At 53.0% G+C, this 17,515-nt stretch overlaps 1 protein-coding gene across 1 annotated transcript in view; it reads left to right on the top strand.

Moving 5' to 3' along the window:
• The window catches only part of LOC123246831 (general transcription factor II-I repeat domain-containing protein 1-like), an 82,501-nt gene that overhangs the window by 42,972 nt on the left and 22,014 nt on the right, over nt 1-17,515 (top strand). The window contains exon 4 of the mRNA XM_044675619.1: nt 12,290-12,367. Within this exon, the coding sequence (XP_044531554.1) occupies nt 12,290-12,367 (78 nt within the window). The remainder of the gene's footprint in view (nt 1-12,289; nt 12,368-17,515) is intronic.

Raw genomic sequence — 17,515 nt, 5'->3', positions numbered from 1 at the left:
GCCATCTCTGGGCCTTGGTTTTCTCCTCTGTAAAATGAGGTTCTCGGACTTCATGACCCTCAAGGTGTCTCCTAGCTCCAGCCGTGGGACCACCCCGGCAGCTCTGATAGTGTGTCTGCGGAGAAGGGGAAGGGTCTCCCCTCTTCTCTGGGGTCCCCCTTGGCCTTTGTGATGGTGCCGGATTCGCTCTGAGTTTTCTGTTCTTCCTCATTGTACCCGTCGGTTCATCTACGCTTTCTTGTCCTTCTCTGAATCTGTTGTATTTGCTGCTTTTTAGTGTGAAGTGATCTCTTCAGCACTGGCACGTCACAGGTTGTTTAGGCCCGTGTCTGGGTATCTCCTTGCATTAGGATCTCTGGGTAGAATAAAAACTTGGCAGCTTTCTGGAGGATAAATTGGGGGGAAGGCGGGAGACCCTGGGCTCAGGAAAACCAAGTCAGAGGCTCATGAGAGAGTCCTTGACCTCTTCGATTTGGTCGGGCTCTCTCTCCCCCCTCGGTCCTTCCTTCTTTCCTTCCAGATCTCCCCCTTGGCCCTGTTTTGGGCCCAGAGGGGTGGCCGCTGGGGCCCAGCTTGAGTTACATCCTGAAACCCCAGCAGGTGGGGGCCGGGGCCTTCCTGATTACAGCGAGCACAGCCAATCTGTTTGGTCTCAAGGAGGCTGTCCAAGGTTCTCCCATTTCAGGCAGCAGCCAGAAGGCCTGTGGGGGATCAAAGGGCCGAGGGGGCTGAGGATGAGAGAAAGCAGGCCTGAAATGTCTCTGGTCTCCCTGGACAGGGGGAGTCCACAGAGCCTTTCCACAGAGAGGCCCAACTCAGAGGGGGAAGGCCTTAGCCTGCCCCGCAGTGCTCTCTGAGCCTCAGGTTTCTCTTCTGTAAAATGGGGGCGGTGGGGTTGGGCGAGGAGCCAAGGCCTCCTTAAGCTGTAAATTCTAGGCCTCTCTGTGGGGCCAGGCCTGCTCTGGGCTCTGTTATAGGAAAGATGAGACGGTGCGGCCCAGGCCCCGGGAAACCTATACCCTGGCAGGAGAGACGAGATGGAGAAAGATAGACTTACTGAATGTCAGCCGAGCCGGAGGGAGCCACAGACATCACCCCATCCAGCCCCTTCATTTTCCAGATGAGAAAGCTGAGACCCAGACTTGGGGGGAGGGGGGAGTAACAGTCACCAGGGGAGGACGAGGCAGAGCCAGGGCTGAAGCTCGGACCTCTTGACTCCCACCCAAGACCCCCTCTTTATCTTATTTTATTTTATTTTATTTTATTATTTTATTTATTTTATTATTTTATTTATTTTATTTTCCAAGACCTCCTTTTATAAAAGTTTGATGTCTGTGGATTTTTACATCCCAGTAGGCCACTCCTGACACCACAGGGGCCCTCCTTTGTACAAAGATCAACTGCTAAAAAAATAAAACAACTCGATGTAGGCACCATTTTTTTGAACCTTCACCTTCCATCTTAGAATCAACACTGTAGATTGGTTCCAAGGCAGAAGAGCGGTGAGGGCTGGGCAATGGGGGTGAAGAGACTCTCCCAGGGTCACCCAGCTAGGAAGTGTCTGAGGCCAGATTGGAACCCGTCTCTAGATCCACTGAGCCCAACGTATACAACATTCTGCACCCATAGTCTCCCACCTCTCTGCCGGCAGGAGGAAAGTGTGTTTCAGCAGCTGCTCTCCCCAAATGAGGCTCGTGATAACATATCTGAGTTTCTGCTTACATTGTATGATATTGGAAATTTGGGGACCCTCAAACTTATTTTGAGGTCTCTGGTCTAAACTTCCTGTGGACATTTGGATCTCATTTCAAACTACATTTCCCATGATTCAATGGGCTTCTGTCTTATGTGGTGATGTGAGCCAAAATAAAGCGAAGCTTAAATAGAGAGAACTTGATTGGGACACTTTTTTCCTAGGAAGCAGCCAAGGGTAAGGTATGGTGGGCCATTTTTGAATTAGATCTTAGCAGGCACATGGTTTTCTTAATTATCAATATGGGTTACATTAAACCCTTAATATTTTTAAATATGCCCTTCTATATTAATTTTATTTGTCACAATTGGTGCGGTCCTCATTTGCATCTCTTCACCCCCATTGCCTAGCCCTTGCCTTAGAATCAATACTAAGATGGAAGGTGAGAATTCAAAAAAAAATTTTTTTTTAGTTAAAGTTTATTTATTTAATTAAAAAGTTTTTGCTTTTATTTATTTAATTAGAAAAATTTTTTAAGGAACAAAGCAAGACTTGGCCCAGGCGCAGATCAAATAAAGCAGAAAATGAGGGTACTAGGCGATCCCTGAGTGGAAATTCTTTGCTCCTGAAAAAAAGATGCTGAAATAGCACCTATCAAGTCCTTAATAAATGCTTCTTGGTCGACCAGTGGATTGACTGATCCTGTCGCTACTTTCTTGGTAGGAAAAGCACAAGATTTGGGGTGAAATGACCTTAATTCAAATTCTGGTTTTGCTCCTTGCTGTCTGGGTCACCTTGGTTAAGTCACCTACCCCTCTGTGACTCTGTTTCCTCCTCTGGAAAAGGAGAGCAAGAGACTAAAGGTGCTCTCAGGTGCTCCCCAGCTCTGAAACCCAGAAGTCTAGAGACAAGAGTGACAATGTGGGAAATGGGCCTGATTTGGAGTCCAAAGACCCGAGTTCCAATCCTCTGTGGCCTTGGGCAAGCCATCACTCTTCTCTGGGCCTATTTTCTCATCTGCAGAACACCTAAGGGTGGGGTCAGCTGATTCTTGGAGATCCTATACGATGATTCTCCCCAAGGCAGGCGCAGGGCGCAGGATCTGGGCATCGGCAGCTGAGGCAGGAGGACCCGGGCGGGAGTGGCTCGTGGGCTCAGGAGAGGCAGGTAGAGTGTGACGAGAACTCTCCCCTGGCTATGGGTGGAAATGGCCCTTTGTGGGTGCCCGGGTGCCTCACTCTTCACTTCTATGTTATTCCCCTTCTTCCTCCTCCCTGGGGGAGGGGAGCTATGAGTCACCCTAGCAGGTGACTGAATGCATAGGAAACCTGAGCTCAGAAGGGATTAAGGAGAAGCCTGGATTTAGAGGCTAGATGGAGGAGGTGGCCTCTTTCCCCCAAGGCCATGAGGTGCAGAGCTTGGCTCGCCAGTAAGAGCACATCAAACATTTGTTAATCACCTGTTATTAAGTGCAGGCAGGAAGACCAGAGTTCAAGTCCCACCTGGAACCCTGGCCAGCCTAGTGACCTTGGATGAAGCCGCAGTCCCTCTGGGGGCCTCAGTCTCCTCCTCTGTAAAATGGGTCAATCCCCTCCCCGCCCCACATTGTCATGAGGCTCCCATACTTGTGAAGCACTTGACAGACCTTAAAGCCCTTTAGACTTGGGTCTCTTGTCCAGCTGTGGGCCGGCCAGCTTCGAGGCCTGTAATCCTGTGGCCTCTGCCTGGGGAAGGCTCCTTAGTGGAGTGGACAGTTCTCTGGCCCGGGGACTCCAGGAGGCTCACGGGCCGCTGTGGTGGGCTTTATCTTCCCGTAACCAGGAGAGGAAAAAGGGTCTAGTCCGAATGTGAGCATTCAGGAAGGCGAGGAAGGATGGGGACGGGTCGAGTTTGACTTCCCAGCCTGCGGACACTTGCCAGAACGTCCCCGGCGCCCCTCTCCTCACTCGGACTCTCTGGAAGGAATGCGATTAGCTCCTGCATCCCGAGGCTCGCTACGGAGCAGAAAGGGGCATGGGTGCCCCCTGCAAGGAGCCCTGAGTGGAAGGGACCCATTTTAGAGGATCTTGGGGGGGGAGGGTCCTGGGAAACAGTGTAGAGGAAGGGCTTTGGGAAACCTGGGAGTGATGGATGGGAAAAGTCAGAGGGCCCAGCCTCCTGTCCCCTTGGACCATTGGCTTCATCTCTCTGGGCCTCAGTTTCCTCATCTGTAAAATGATGGGATCTCGAAGGCCCTTCTAGGTCTTTCTCTTTTGGTTCCTCTCCAACAGAAAAGGCAGATGGGGTGCCAGAAGAAAGCCGGGGGCTCCCCCCTCCCCAAGGAAATCAGATCCAGGTCGCTCATGGGGGCCGCCTGCCCGGGGGCTTCCTTCTCTTTCTCATTTGGATCTCAGATTGGCTGTTAGCGTGTTTCCGCCGCCGAGACGGTTTGGCCTTTTCCATCAGGCGCCAGGCTCCCTGCAGAGGGACTCTGGGAGTCGGGGGTCTGTGCCGGGGCCGCATTTGGGGGCCGGGGACCCGGCTTGGAATCCCACCTCAATTACTTCCCTGCCTGGGTAACCTTGGGCAAGTCATTGCCCTCTGGGCCGCCTTCCTCTTCTCTCCCATCTCGAAAGGCCCCTCTCAGCTTTGTCTAAAGCTCGGGAGAAAAGAGATTTTATTAGTTCACTGAAAAACTTTAATTTTTCAAATCTCTGACACGCGCAGTAGCGGGTCTGTGGTGGGCCCCTGCGCGCCGCTCCCCCTCCTGGCTCCCCGCCAGGCTGCGGCTCAGAGCCTTAGGGGTCAGTCCATCCATCCCCGTCAGTTTGTCCAGAAGGCAGACGTGGCGTTCGAGGCTTTCGTCCCTCCGTCTTTTCTCCTCCTCACCTCTGCTGACGCGTCCATCCTTCATCAGCCCTCCCTGCCCAGTTCCCTGGCAGTGCCTGTCCGGGGTGCCTGGTAGCTCCCGGCTCGGCCTCCTCCCTCCCTCCCATCGCTTCCTCCTTCACCCCTTGGCTCCCGCAGGCCCCTCGACCCTCTTCCCTCATCGCTATTTATCCCAAACCAGCCTGGTGCTTGCCTGGTGGGGAGGGCCTCTTCTGGGCCTCTTCTGGGCCTCCACGGGGCAGGCGTTACGCTCCTCGTTTTACAGACGAGGAAACCAAAGCCCGTGAGGACAGAGGGACCCCCCAGCCCCAGCCACACACCCCACCCTGGGTTCGAGGGGAACAAAGCCGGTCGGGATGGGAGTCCCAGGGCCCAAGCCCAGATGTCCTGCCGTCCAGCTCTCTTCCTGGCATGGGCCGGACAGACGTGGCGAGGGGAAGGGCAGGATGCCCCCGGCCCGCCCCTGTGTGGGCCTCTGTGTGGGCCGCAGGAGAAGCAGGACGGAAGCTGACGTCCCAGGCCCAGGGGCGGACGAAACCCGGAGCCCCCCACTCACTCGTGTCTCTCTCTCTTTTGATTTGTGGCCCAGCCCCTAGACGGAGTTCAGCCCTGGGAAAAGCTTGCGCTGCCGCCGATGGTATGTAGCCCAGGAGGCCGCGGCCCCAGCGAGCCTAGGCCCGAGCAGGCCTTCCCGCCCCCACCCCGCATCCTCCCAGTTTTAGGGTCTCTGGGGGCTGTCGGGGACTCCGCCACCCAGAAGCCAGACCATTCACCAGATCTCTGCTCCCCCGGCACAGCTGGGGGGCTCTATGGAGCCGGAGGGAGCTCAGACCCCCTCATTCTACAGTAGGAAACCGAGGCCCGCCGATGTAAAGCTTTGGTCCAAGGTGATGCTGGCAAACCTGGGATTTGAACTCGGGTCCTCCGACTCCCCATCCCAGGCTTTTTTCCAGTGTTCCCTGAGGAAGTTAAACCAAGAAGGCTTCCTGGAAGGGAAGCCATTTGAGCCAGAAGAGGCAGCATGGGGAAGTAGAAAGGGTACTGAGGACCTGGGTTCGAATCCTGCCTGTGACCATGTGCGACCTCGGGTCTACTCCTGAGCCTCCTAGAGCCTCGGGGTGCTACTCCGGACCACGAGGGGCTCTTCCGGCTCTGCATCGCTGGACCCGGCCGGGCCTTTGTCCGCCGCTCACTTCTAGTGCTTTCTGCCTCTGGGAGCCTCCCCGGCCTCCACTTCCCCACAGAGGACTCCCTGGAGTTCTGTGATTGGGGGACGAGGCTGCGGAAGCTGCGGCCAAGGCCTGGGAGGGACGCCTGAGGACCAGGGACGGAGGAGGAGGTTTCCTGGCAGGACTTTCGGCAGCCATCATGGAAACCTCTTTGTAAGGGGCATTGGAACACGGGCCTCCCGGAGACAGACACCCACCGTGTCCCCCTCCCACACAGAGCAGCAAGCCCCAGCCGGCCTCCAGGAGGCCTGGAAGTGCCTCCGGTGCCCTCCCCGCCTGCCCGGGGCAGGGGCTCAGCCTCAGACTCAGAGCAGGCCGGAAGGGAGGAGTTCTGCCGTTCAAGGCCCTGAGGTGGGGGCAGACGAGGGCCCGGAGGGGGGAGCTGGCCGTGCAGCCGAGGGGATGCAGGTTAGACGGAGAGAACAAAGGCTGGGAGGGGGCTCGGCACAGGCCCCGAAGGAGATGCCGAATCCCCAGACCAGGAACACCAAAGCGGAGTCCCCCGTGGCTTGTCGTGGAAGAGAGAGAACCGGGGAGTGGGTGGAGGCTCTCCATGGCTTGTCCGAGCCTCCTTCCTGGGCGTTTTGTGAGCCGATCAGAGGGCAGGGAGCAGGCCTCCCCGTGGGCTCCTGCGGGCTGGTCCTCCTTCAGCCTTTCTATCCATGTGGCCGCCATCTTCTTCCTCTACAGAGGCTGGATCAGGTGGCCTTTGAGCTCACAGGCCGAGTAAGCAGCACGAGAGACTTGAGGCGGGGACGTCCCTTGGCCACGGCCAAGAAGATAGTAAGTGACGGTGCCGGCATTCGAGCCGAGGCCTTCTGACTCTAGAACCCAAGTCTTTGTCCTCCGGAACCGACTCCCCTGCCAGGCCACCATGTTGGCTGCTCTAGTAGAGGCCCCCTGAGGGTGGCTCAAAAGGGGAAAAGGGAATTTTATTCCAAAATGAATCTCAAAAACGTCAACCAGCTCCCCAGAAAAGATGACCCCGTGGAGGACGCAGACTGCCGCTTTCTTCTCACGGCCCAGAGAAGGGCCCGTTTGGCTGCTGTAAGGCAGAGTCCCCTGGAAAGGAAAAACAAAGCAGCTTCTCCTCTCTGCTTGGACCCAGTTGAACCCAGAAAGAGCCAAGAAGCATGTACAGCCAAAGGGGATTATGGAACGCGATTCCAAGGCCTAAGCCCCCTCCTGGGACTCCTTCCTGCTGGGGCTGGCCTTGGTCCATCTCCTCTCCCGGGGATAATAACAGCCACATTTATGTGGCCCCTTGGTGTTTGCAGAGCCCTTTGCAGGCGTTGTCTCCTTTACGCCTTACTGCCTTCACGGAAGGGAGAGCCTCCAGGTGCCCCTGTTTATTTATTCACTCATCCATTTATTGTTAGACCAGACCTACAGTCGTATTGCCGTGGGGAATCCCAGTGAGGAGTATCCCTCCACCGGTGGGATTCACACCTATTCTAGAGCTCTAGATTGTTGCTGGAAGCACTGAGAGGTGAATTACACAGCTAGTAACGGTCACAGGGATTCAAATCCTGACCCTGGTCTTTGAGTGACCTTGAGCAAGTCCCTTCCTTTGGACTCACTTTCTTCATCTGTAAAATGATGGGATTGAACCAGATGACCTTTGAGGGTCCTTCTCTGGTTCTAAACCCTCTGAGATGGGGAAGATGGAATCACCAAAGCCTTTGGATTCATTTCTTTCCTCATCCACTTCTGGGGATACTTCCTTTAAGGCAGGATGGCAGTGGTCACTCTGGGACTCCAACTCCTTCTCTGTAAAATGAGGAGTTTAGACTAGATGACCTCCCATGACTCATCTAGCTCTGACATCCAAGGTCTAGGTTCCTGCTGACATTCTTAGGTCCTGTCTGTCTGACATTCTGTGTTCTAAGGTTCCATTTAATTCTGAAATTTTGTTCTAAGGTTTTTCTCAAGCTTTGACATTCCGTGTTCTAAGGTACTCTCCAATCCTGACATTCGGTGTTCTATGGTTCTCTCCAGTTCTGACATTCCATGTTCTAAGATTCTCTACAAATCAGACATTCAGTGTTCTAAGGTTCTCTCCAACTCTGACATCCCGTGTTCTAAGGTTCTCTCCAACTCTGACATCCCGTGTTCTAAGGTTCTCTCCAACTCTGACATTCCATGTTCTAAGGTTCTCTCCAACTCTGACATTCCATGTTCTAAGGTTCTTTCCAACTCTGACATTCCATGTTCTAAGGTTCTCTCCAACCCTGACATCCTATGTTCTAAGGTTCTCTCCAACTGGTCCTTCATTTTACAGCTCAGAAAACTAAATGACTCACTGAAGGTCTCACCATGAATTAGTAGCAATGCTAAGACTGAAACCTAACTCATAACTTAGATGTAGGTGAGCAGGGGTGGAGGGCAGATCTGTGATTTTATCCATGTGAGAAACAGCCTTGAGAGTTGCCCACAGCAACCAAAAGGTTAAGGAACTCATCTAGAGTCACACAGCCATTATGTGTCAGACGAGTAGAATACAAGTTTTCCTGAGTCCAAGGCCAGCTCGATACAGTACCTCATGAAGACTGTAGAGAACAGACATAACCACAGGAAAAGTGGGTAATAAATGCGCCAAGTGAGTGGCACCATCAGACTTCTGGGTGAACTAAGGAGTGGTCAGCAGAACCTCCTGGAGGAGAGAGGGCTTCATTGGGGTTTTGAAGGACAGAGAGGTAAGGAACCGAGAGTCTGGAAACAGAAATGTGCTTGGCGCATCCAGGCAAATCCATAACTAGGTACAACAGAGTAAGGCCTCGCCTCAGGGTTTCAATTGAATTTGAAGTTCTGACAGCTCTTGTGCAAAAGCAACAAAGCTTAGCACCTAGTTAGCAGGACAGACAGGTGGATGGATGGATGGATGGATGGATGGATGGATGGATGGATGGATGGATGGATGGGCGGATGGATGGGTAGATGGATGAGTTGGTGAATGGGTGGATATGTAGGTAAATGGATAGATAGAGCCATCATTTATTAAGCACTTGGCATGCACAGAGGCACACTGCCAGGAACTATGCTAAACTCTAGGGATATAAATACAGACTAAAAAGACAGTCCCTACCCTCATGGAGCTTATATTCTAATGGAAGATGATAAAACCTAAAGGGGAGAAGGAACAGGTAAGGTGGTTAGCAAGGAGAAGGAAGAAGGGTCAGGTCATGAAATAGCAAGAATGATTAGTGAAAACTGGAAGCTACCCAAAGGGTAATGGGTTGAGCTCCTCCCCTGAACCACCTTTCTCCTTCTTGTTGACCCTATGCTAGTATTCCAGATCCTAGATGGAGAGCTGGAAGGGACTTCAGAGTCTAGCCTCCTTTATTTTATACATGAGGAAACTGAGGCCCAGGGAAGTTAGGGACTGGTCCAAGGTCACACAGGTAGTAGTAGAGGAAGGAATTTGAATTGGAGTCCTCTAATTCCAAAGTCATTTATGTCTCCTCCTCCACCATAGGACAGGGTCCGTACCTCTCATGCTGCTTGCCCCTGGCACCAAGATTCCTATTTACAGCTCTGTTTCCAGGGAATAGTAAGGAGAGTCGGCTGGCAGGAACAGATCAGTCTGAGACGTAGGGGAATAGTGACAGCTCAGGCTGGAAATGTCACTTGGGGGTGAGATTGGAGACCTTAAATGACACCCTGAGGAATTTAGACTCTCTGGTAAGCGATGATGTATCATCAGAGGTTTCTGAGTTGAGTTAACTCAATGTATTGTTGTTAATAATAACAACTACTCTTTGTCTAGCACTCCAAGGTTTATTGAAAAGCACTTTGCATGCATTTCCTCATTTGATCCTCACAGTAACTGTGATATAGAAGCTACTATGATAGGACCCTTCTTACAGATGAGAAAACTGAGGCCAACAGAGATTAGGTGACTTGCCTAGGGTCACAGAGCTAGTAAGAGTCAGAGGCAGGATTCCCACCCAGGTCTTCCTCGCACCACATAGCTTCCTATTCTAGCCACTAGCTAGCTGCCTTTTACTCCATCCTTACCCACTTGCTGTATCCAACCCTGTGACTTTACAAATGAGGGGACTAAGACCAGGGACAGAACGAGACTGACCCACAGTCACACAGTAATAAAGAACAGAACTAGAGTTTGAACCTAGATCCTGGAGTCCTAGATTTAAAGCAGGAAGGGAACTCTTGATCTAGTCCAGTCCTTCATTTTATAGAAAGAGGAAACTGAGGCCCACAGAGGTGACAGAATCAGAATTCAAACCCAAGACTTCTGACTCCAGCTTCCATTTTAAAGGTAGCAAGAGTTAAAGCTCATCCAAGTTGAGGATCTGGGCCTGTGAGTCCCCCTCTTACACGAGGCCGTGATCATTTCCCCTTATTTCAGCCTCACAAAGAGCTGGCATCCTCTATGGGAGTTAGGCCACATGAATAGTGGAGCCCCAGTTCCCTTGGCCTGAGGGAACATGATCCAGTCCAGTGTGCATTTATTAAGCACCTAAGTACCTCCTGGCGTTCTTCTAGGTGCCCAGGCTACGAAAGCAACCGCCAAAACCCAGTCCTACAATCTAGAGCTGGATGGGGCCTCAGGGGCCATCTGGTCCATCCCCGTGGTTTTACAGATGGGGAAACTGAGACCATGGAGGTGAAGCGGCTTTAGGTCCAAGAACTAGAACTAGAAGGGACCCAAGAGGCCATCTGGTCTATCCCTGTGATTTTACAGATGGGGAGACTGAGGCCATGGAGGTGAAGCGGCTTGGCATCATAGAACTAGAGCTGGAAGGGTCCATCCCTGGTCTATCCCCCTCCTCACTTTACGAAGGAGGAAACTGAGGCTCAGCAAAGGGAAGTGGCCTGCCCAGGCTCAGGCAGAGAAGGGGTAGGATTTGATGGTCGGCCCTTTGCTTCTCCCACCCTTCCTGTAGAGTTTCAGCAGGCTGTGGCCTAGATTTGGCGGTGCAGCCGCTGGGACTAGGAAGCAGGGAGGCAGGAACTCCCCCCCTTGGCCTCGGGGCCTTCCTGAACTGGGCTGATGGCGGAGCCCCACTGGGGGAGGGGAGAGGCCGCTGGGGAACAAAGAGAGGCAGCGCCAGAAACTGGCCGGATGGGGCCCTTGGCAGAGATGGGATTTCCTTGGGAGGAAGATCAGATTTCTTTCAGGCTTTGAAGAGCACAAAGTCCCCACTAGGGGGCTAACAAGGCTGGAGGAGGGTTCTGAGGCTCCAGGGCGGGCACATAACTGGGGAGCTGAGGCGGCCCCAAGCCCGGGAGCCTCCTGAGCTGGAAGGGACTCCCTGGGTGGAAAGGAGGGGGCTGACGCTGCCTGAGAGCCAAGCTGCTGGGAGCAGCCAGGTGGCTCAGTGGATAGAGCACCAGGCCCGGAGACTGGAGGTCCTGGGGTCAGATCTGGCCTCAGACATTTCCCAGCTATGTGACCCTGGGCAAGTCACTTAACCTCCACTACCTACCTTTACTGCTCTTCTGCTTTGGAACCAATACACAGAACTGATTCTAAGATGGAAGGAAAGGGTTAAAAAAAACTGACCAGCTCTCTGACCCAGAGCAAGTCCCGTCCCTCCAGGCCACTGTTTCCTCATGCGTCAAATGAAGAGATTAAGACTCCATCAGCCTCTAAAGCTCCCTCCTGCTCTAATTCTATAATTCTGTGACCCTGAGATCCCCCACTGCAGGGCAGGACTGGCAGGAAAACAGAGGCCCTCCTCCATGGGGATCGAGAGGGGACCGAGCACGGCCTCCAGAGTCTGAGAACCGGCTTTGAGTCCAACCCAGACGAGGCATTTCCCTTCCCTGGACCTCTGTGTCTTCAACTTTAAAATAAAGGAGTTGGACCCAATTGCCACTGAGATCTATAATCCTGATAATCTCCCCGGGCCTCAGTTTCCTCATCTGTAAAATAAAGAACTTAGACTAAGTGGCCTCTGAGATCTCTGATGCTATTATTCTCCCCAGGCCTCAGTTTCCTCATCTGTAAAATAAGAGTTTGGACTAAATGGCCCCTGAGATCTATAATCCTAATAACCTCCTCAGGCCTCAGTTTCTTCAACTGTAAAATAAAGGAGCTGGACCAAATGGCCCCTGAGGTTTCTGATGCTGTTACTCTTCCCCAGGCCTCAGTTTCCTCCCCTGTAAAATAGGGAGAGTTGGCCTCTGTAGGCTCTGGCTCTGAGGCCCCTTCGAGCTCTGCCTGGGTGGTGTGGGATGTTCCTAGGGGTGCTCCTTCTCCAGCATCCCAGGTTAGGCCAGAGGACGCCTTCCCCCTCCCACTCCCCTCACTCTAGGACCCTGCAGAATGCTCAGTTCCTCGTGTCCTCTGGAGTTCCAGCTTGTCCTTTGTCTCCAGAGAGGAGGGCCGGCTGCCTGGCTGGGGGTAGGGGAGCGACGCCGAGGTTCTTCCCTCTCCCCCTCCTCCGCTCTGTACAGAGGGTGATGCCAGCTGCCCACCGGCTCCCCTTCCCCGCAGGCCCAGACCCTCATCCCCTTCTCTTTGCTTCTGCAGATGAAGATGATGCCAACCGGCTTGGGGAGAAGGTGATCCTCCGGGAGCAAGTGAAGGAGCTGTTCAATGAAAAATACGGTTAGTGGCAGGCTTATGGCCTGGGCCTGGGCTTGAGGCCTGGGGCTGGGACTTGGGGCCTGGGCCTGGGCTTGTGCTTGAGGCCTGGGGCTGGGGCTTGAGGCCTGGGCTTGTGCTTGAGGCCTGGGGCTGGGGCTTGAGGCCTGGGCTTGGGCTTGAGGCCTGGGGCTGGGGCTTGAGGCCTGGGCCTGGGACTTGGGGCCTGGGCTTGGGCTTGAGGCCTGGGGCTGGGGCTTGAGGCCTGGGCCTGGGACTTGGGGTCTGGGCCTGGGCCTTGGGACCTGGGCCTGGGCCTTGGGACTTGGGCCTGGGCCTTGGGACCTGGGCCTGGGCCTTGGGACTTGGGCCTGGGCCTTGGGACCTGGGCCTGGGCAGAGCCAGCATCCGCTTCCTGGGCCCCGAATGCGGTCCTGAGCGAGGGAAGCCTCTATTTATAGTCTGAGCAGGCCGGAGGCTCCCTCGGAGGCTTGGCGCTGCCGCTGCCAGGCCCGGAGCCGCCCCCGGCCCCCTTTCATTTTCAGCATTTCTAAAACAGGTGGTGGGTGAGTGGCAGCCGCCGAGGGGGGCGGGGGGAGGCCTGGCTTCCAGGCGCCGGCTCCCAGCCTGCTGCCGGGATTCATGTCGATTTACAGAAGCCACAAGGTCACAGCTGCTCCCTGGCTGCCGTTCGGCCTCTTCAAAGGCCCGGCTGTTTGCTCCTCAACACACAGCCTGGCTTTCCATGGTTTTATTGGGGGAGGGGAGGAGCGGGGCGCCACAGCCTCCCTGGCCGGACCATCTGCTGCCAAGGAGCGCCGGGCACCTGGGCACGGCATGGCCCCCCTCCCCCCATCCCCCACACTCCCAAGTTATCCGCCCCCTCCCTCCCACAGTGTGGATTTGTAAAAAGGCAGATGAGAAAGGGTCCCTCATGGCCCCTCCAGGCCTCAGCACGGCTCCAAGCTCTAGGAGCTGGGTTCGAGTGTCACGCCCAACACTACTTGGGAAATGTTCCTGGGACCTCAGTTTCCTTATTTGGAAAATGGGCTCGATGGCCTCCAAGGCTCCTGCTAGCTCTAGATTTAGGGTCCTGGGCCTGTGTAGGAGGCAGAAATGCCTCCCTCAGGAAGCCTCTGTTCTTTCCGGGGAGGCCACAAGGGCAAAGACAAATACAAGGTCATTTGGGGGGTGGGGGCGGACCCCTAAGAGCCAGGAGGACCAAGAAGGGCCTTTGAGAGGAGCTTTGAGAGAAGCAGAAAGGAGAAGAGGTTGTGCCCCAGGCAGACACAATGACCTATACACAAAGGTGTGGAGACAGGAAATGCAGCGTCCTGTGGGAAGAATACTTCGAAGGGTATTGGCTGGGGCAGCCAGGAAGCCCAGAGGATAGAGAGCCAGGCTCAGAGTCCCGAGGATCTGGGTTCCAATCTGACCACAAAGCCTTCCTCGCTGGGTCACCGGTCACCTAACCCTGATTCCCTTAGCTTTCTGTCTTAGAATTGCTATTAGGACAGAAAATAAGGGTGTTTTAAAATAATAATATAAATAAATAATAATAATAATAATTTAAAATAAATGTTTAAACACGAAAGGACAACAGAGATGGCGAATGGGAGCGAGGTTCAAAATAAGGCTAGAAAGGTAGGTTGGGGCTCAAAATGCCAAAAAGAAGGCTCAGTATTGGATCCAATGGGTGATAGGGAGCCCCAGAAGTTTATTGAGTGAGAGACTGATGTGGATCCTAAGGTTAGGGTTCATCAGACCTGTCCTCTGTGGCTATCTGGCCGCCGGAGCGAGGACCCATTGCGGGTGTCTGAGGAAGAGGCGAGGACACGGAGAGAGCCAGGGACAGAGAGGCTTGGATGGGGAGGGGGAGAAGCCAGCCGGGCTAGGAGTGGGGAGGTGTAAGATGAGCCCCCGTTTCATCAGGCACCCACTGCCCTGCCCCGACCAGAAATGAGCTCTCTTGGCCCGCTGCGGCCCCCTGTGCAGCTGTGTGGGTGCCAGGGATACGCCAGCAGCCTTTCTGAGCAGGAGGATCAATGGGCTCAGAAGCTAAATTAGGCCGATGGCCGGGATGAAGCCTCTGAAGCATCCCAGGCATCCCCTGCAGGAGCAAAGGCTCGCCAAGACGTGGAGCTTGCGGGGAGGCGTTGGAAGGCAGAGGGCTGGGAGCCTCGGGATCAGAGGGTTCATCCACCGGAGCTGGCATGCCCGCAGCACAGAGGACTTTACAAGCGCTGGTCCCTGACGTGCTTGAGTTGTTTTTGAGTCGGCTCTGACTTCCCTTGACTCCATTTGGGCTTTTCCTGGCCGAGATCCTGGAGGATTTGCCTCAGTTTCCTCATCTGTCAAATGAGCTGGAGGCCATGTCCTTCTCCAGCTCATTTGACAGATGAGGAAACTGAGGCAGAGAGAAAACCCTAAACCCTGTTTACCTCAGTTTTCTCACCTGCCAAATGAGCTGGAGAAGGACACGGCCAACCCCCCCAGGATCTCTGCCAGGAAAACCCAAATGGGGTCACGAAGAGGCAGACATGACTGAAAAGCCCAAAGAACCCCAAAGTGAGTCCCCGCGGTGGGACTGGAGCCTGGGCTTTCTGCTGATGGGGAGTCCAGCAGATTTTCCACTTTGCCACATTGCCCTGAGGAAAATTCCATGAAAATCAGGCCTAAACAGGTTCCCACAATGCCGTTCCTCAGACTGTAATTCTAAGGCGGATTTCTCAATTTGGCTCCTGTCCTAGCCCAGCCACTTACTAGCTGGGGCAAGTCACCTAATCTCTCTGGAGCCTCAGTTTCCCCGCGTATCCCATGGGAACGACTCCTGCATTGCCTCCCTCCCAGGGTGAGCGTCAGGTTCTCATTAGCGAAAGCTGGCAGAGTGACTAAAAGCAGGTTCTTATTGCTGCTCAGTTATAGTATCAGATACATTTTTTTTCCACCCATTAACCTCGTGAAGCTACAGGAATCGTAGGTCTAGCCAGGGCTGGAAGGGGAACTCAGAGTCCATCCAGCCCAACCCCCTCACTTTACAAATGAGGAAACTGAGGCCCAGGGAGTTTATCTAGATCTAAAATATCCCATTTATCCAAGGGGTGCTCAAACCTGGGTTCCCCACCACTGTGCCACACTGCTAATTACTGAATATTTGGGGTCCTTTGGGCAGAAGCCGGCTAAAGTATACTGTGGTCTAGCAAACCCTTCTGTCCCAAATATGTGCTTGTTCAGTCATTTTTCACGCATGTTCAACTCTTTTTGACCCCCTTTAGCATCTTCTTAGTTGATACTAGAGCAGTCTAACATTTCTTTTTTCAGCTCATTTGACAGATAAGAAAACTGAGACCAATAAGGTGAAGTGACTTGCCCAGGGTCTCACAGCTTATAAATGTCTGAGGTCAGATTTGACTTCAGGAAGATGCATCTTCTCAACCCCAGACCAGGCACTCTGTCCACTCCATCCCTAGCTGCCCCTTTCTTAGATTTGTCATGCTGAAAAATCCTTGATGGGAAATGGAATGGGAGGGAAAAGGAGAGGGTTAAATTTCCTAAGAGATCAGGCTTAGCAAGTACCATCAAGCCCTACAGAAACAACATCCCCCCCCCCATCTCTTGATAGGCGCTAATTACAAAATATTCTTCTTCCTCCATTAAAGCAGCCCTCTGGGATGCTCAGTCTCTGGCTTTGAGAGCCAGTTGCTATATTCAATCCAATTCCATGCCAGGAATCCGCATCCACAAAAGGAACCCAAGCCCACCCTCTCGGAGCTTACGTTCTCCCTTGTGTTCTTAAAAACAGAAGAGAAGGGGCAGCTGGGTAGCTCACTGGATTGAGAGCCAGACCTAGAGATGGGAGGTCCTGGGTTCAAATCTGGCCTCAGACACTTCCCGGCTGTGTGACCCTGGACAAGTCACTTGACCCCCATTGCCCACCCTTACCAATCTTCTGCCTTAGAGCCAATACACAGAAGTTAAGGGTTAAAAAAAAAAAAAAAAAAAGAAAAGACCCAAATCAGTCCAGAAAAGGGGAGGGAAGGAAGGGACAGAGGCCATTTGGTCCTAGAACTTCAGAAAACTTAGATGGAAAATTGTTATTATGTGTAATTGGTAAAATAAAATCTTTCCTCCCAAAAATAGAAGAGACCCAACAGTAAGGGGTGAACCAGAGATCAGAGCCTATTAAAGTAGGATTTGATTTCTTTGATTGAACTAGTCAGAGGCCAAGCTGCAAAATCAACGAGTCACCATGAGCCCTGGGTCCCCGTGTGTGGGAGCAGAGCCCATCCGTGTGACCTAGCCCTGGCCATCATTCTCCTTCACTCCAATATGGCCCTCCACCACTTCCCCTTCTTGGCCTGACAAACTGGCAAAAGGGATTCTTCAAGGGCTCGGGCCCTGGTATAGAAACAGCCATCAGGAATGAGGTTACCCTAAGAGGAAATTAGGGTCGAATACTATAAGAGCATCACCTTATTCCAGACACAATGTTTCTGTCTCTTTCTACTGTGGCCAAAGATTTTAGTAACTTTTAGAAGCCACATTCTTCACTTCTATTTAGCCTCCCAGCCTTTTCCACATTCACTAGAGATCAGCTAATCCTACCCCTTTTATAATTGGCCAATTGATTTTTTAAACCCATGAGGGACTTTACATTTATCCCTAATAAATGTCATTGCAGTTATTCAGTCATTTTCAGTTGTATCTGACACTTTGTGACTCCATTTAGGGTTTTCTTGGCAGAGTTATTTACCACTTCCTTTTCCAGTTCATTTTATAGATGAGGAAACTGAGGCAAACAGGGTTAAGCGCTTGTCTGTGGCTGAATTTGCTAGCCTCTGCCCTCTCTCCACTGCACCCCCTAGCTGCCCTGTCCCATTATTAATTAGATCTCTTCCATTTCCTACCCAGCTGCTCCTCTGGATATCTCTATCATGCCCCTCTGCCAGACATCTACTCTTCTCCCCAACTCTAACCTTATTTTTCATATTCCTTATATCTATCCTTCCATATTAGAATGTAAACTTCAGGGGCAGCTAAGTGGTTCAATGGATTGCGAGCCAGACATAGAAACGGGAGGTTCAAATCTGGCCTCAGACATGTCCTAGCTATGTGACCCTGGGCAAGTCACTTCACCCCCATTGCCTAGCCCTTACCACTTTTCTGCCTTAG

Source organism: Gracilinanus agilis, chromosome 4 (genome assembly GCF_016433145.1).
Source record: "Gracilinanus agilis isolate LMUSP501 chromosome 4, AgileGrace, whole genome shotgun sequence".
Taxonomy (NCBI): Eukaryota; Metazoa; Chordata; class Mammalia; order Didelphimorphia; family Didelphidae; genus Gracilinanus; species Gracilinanus agilis.
Note: the sequence above shows the minus strand (reverse complement) of the source record. Positions and strands in the feature narration are given on the sequence as shown.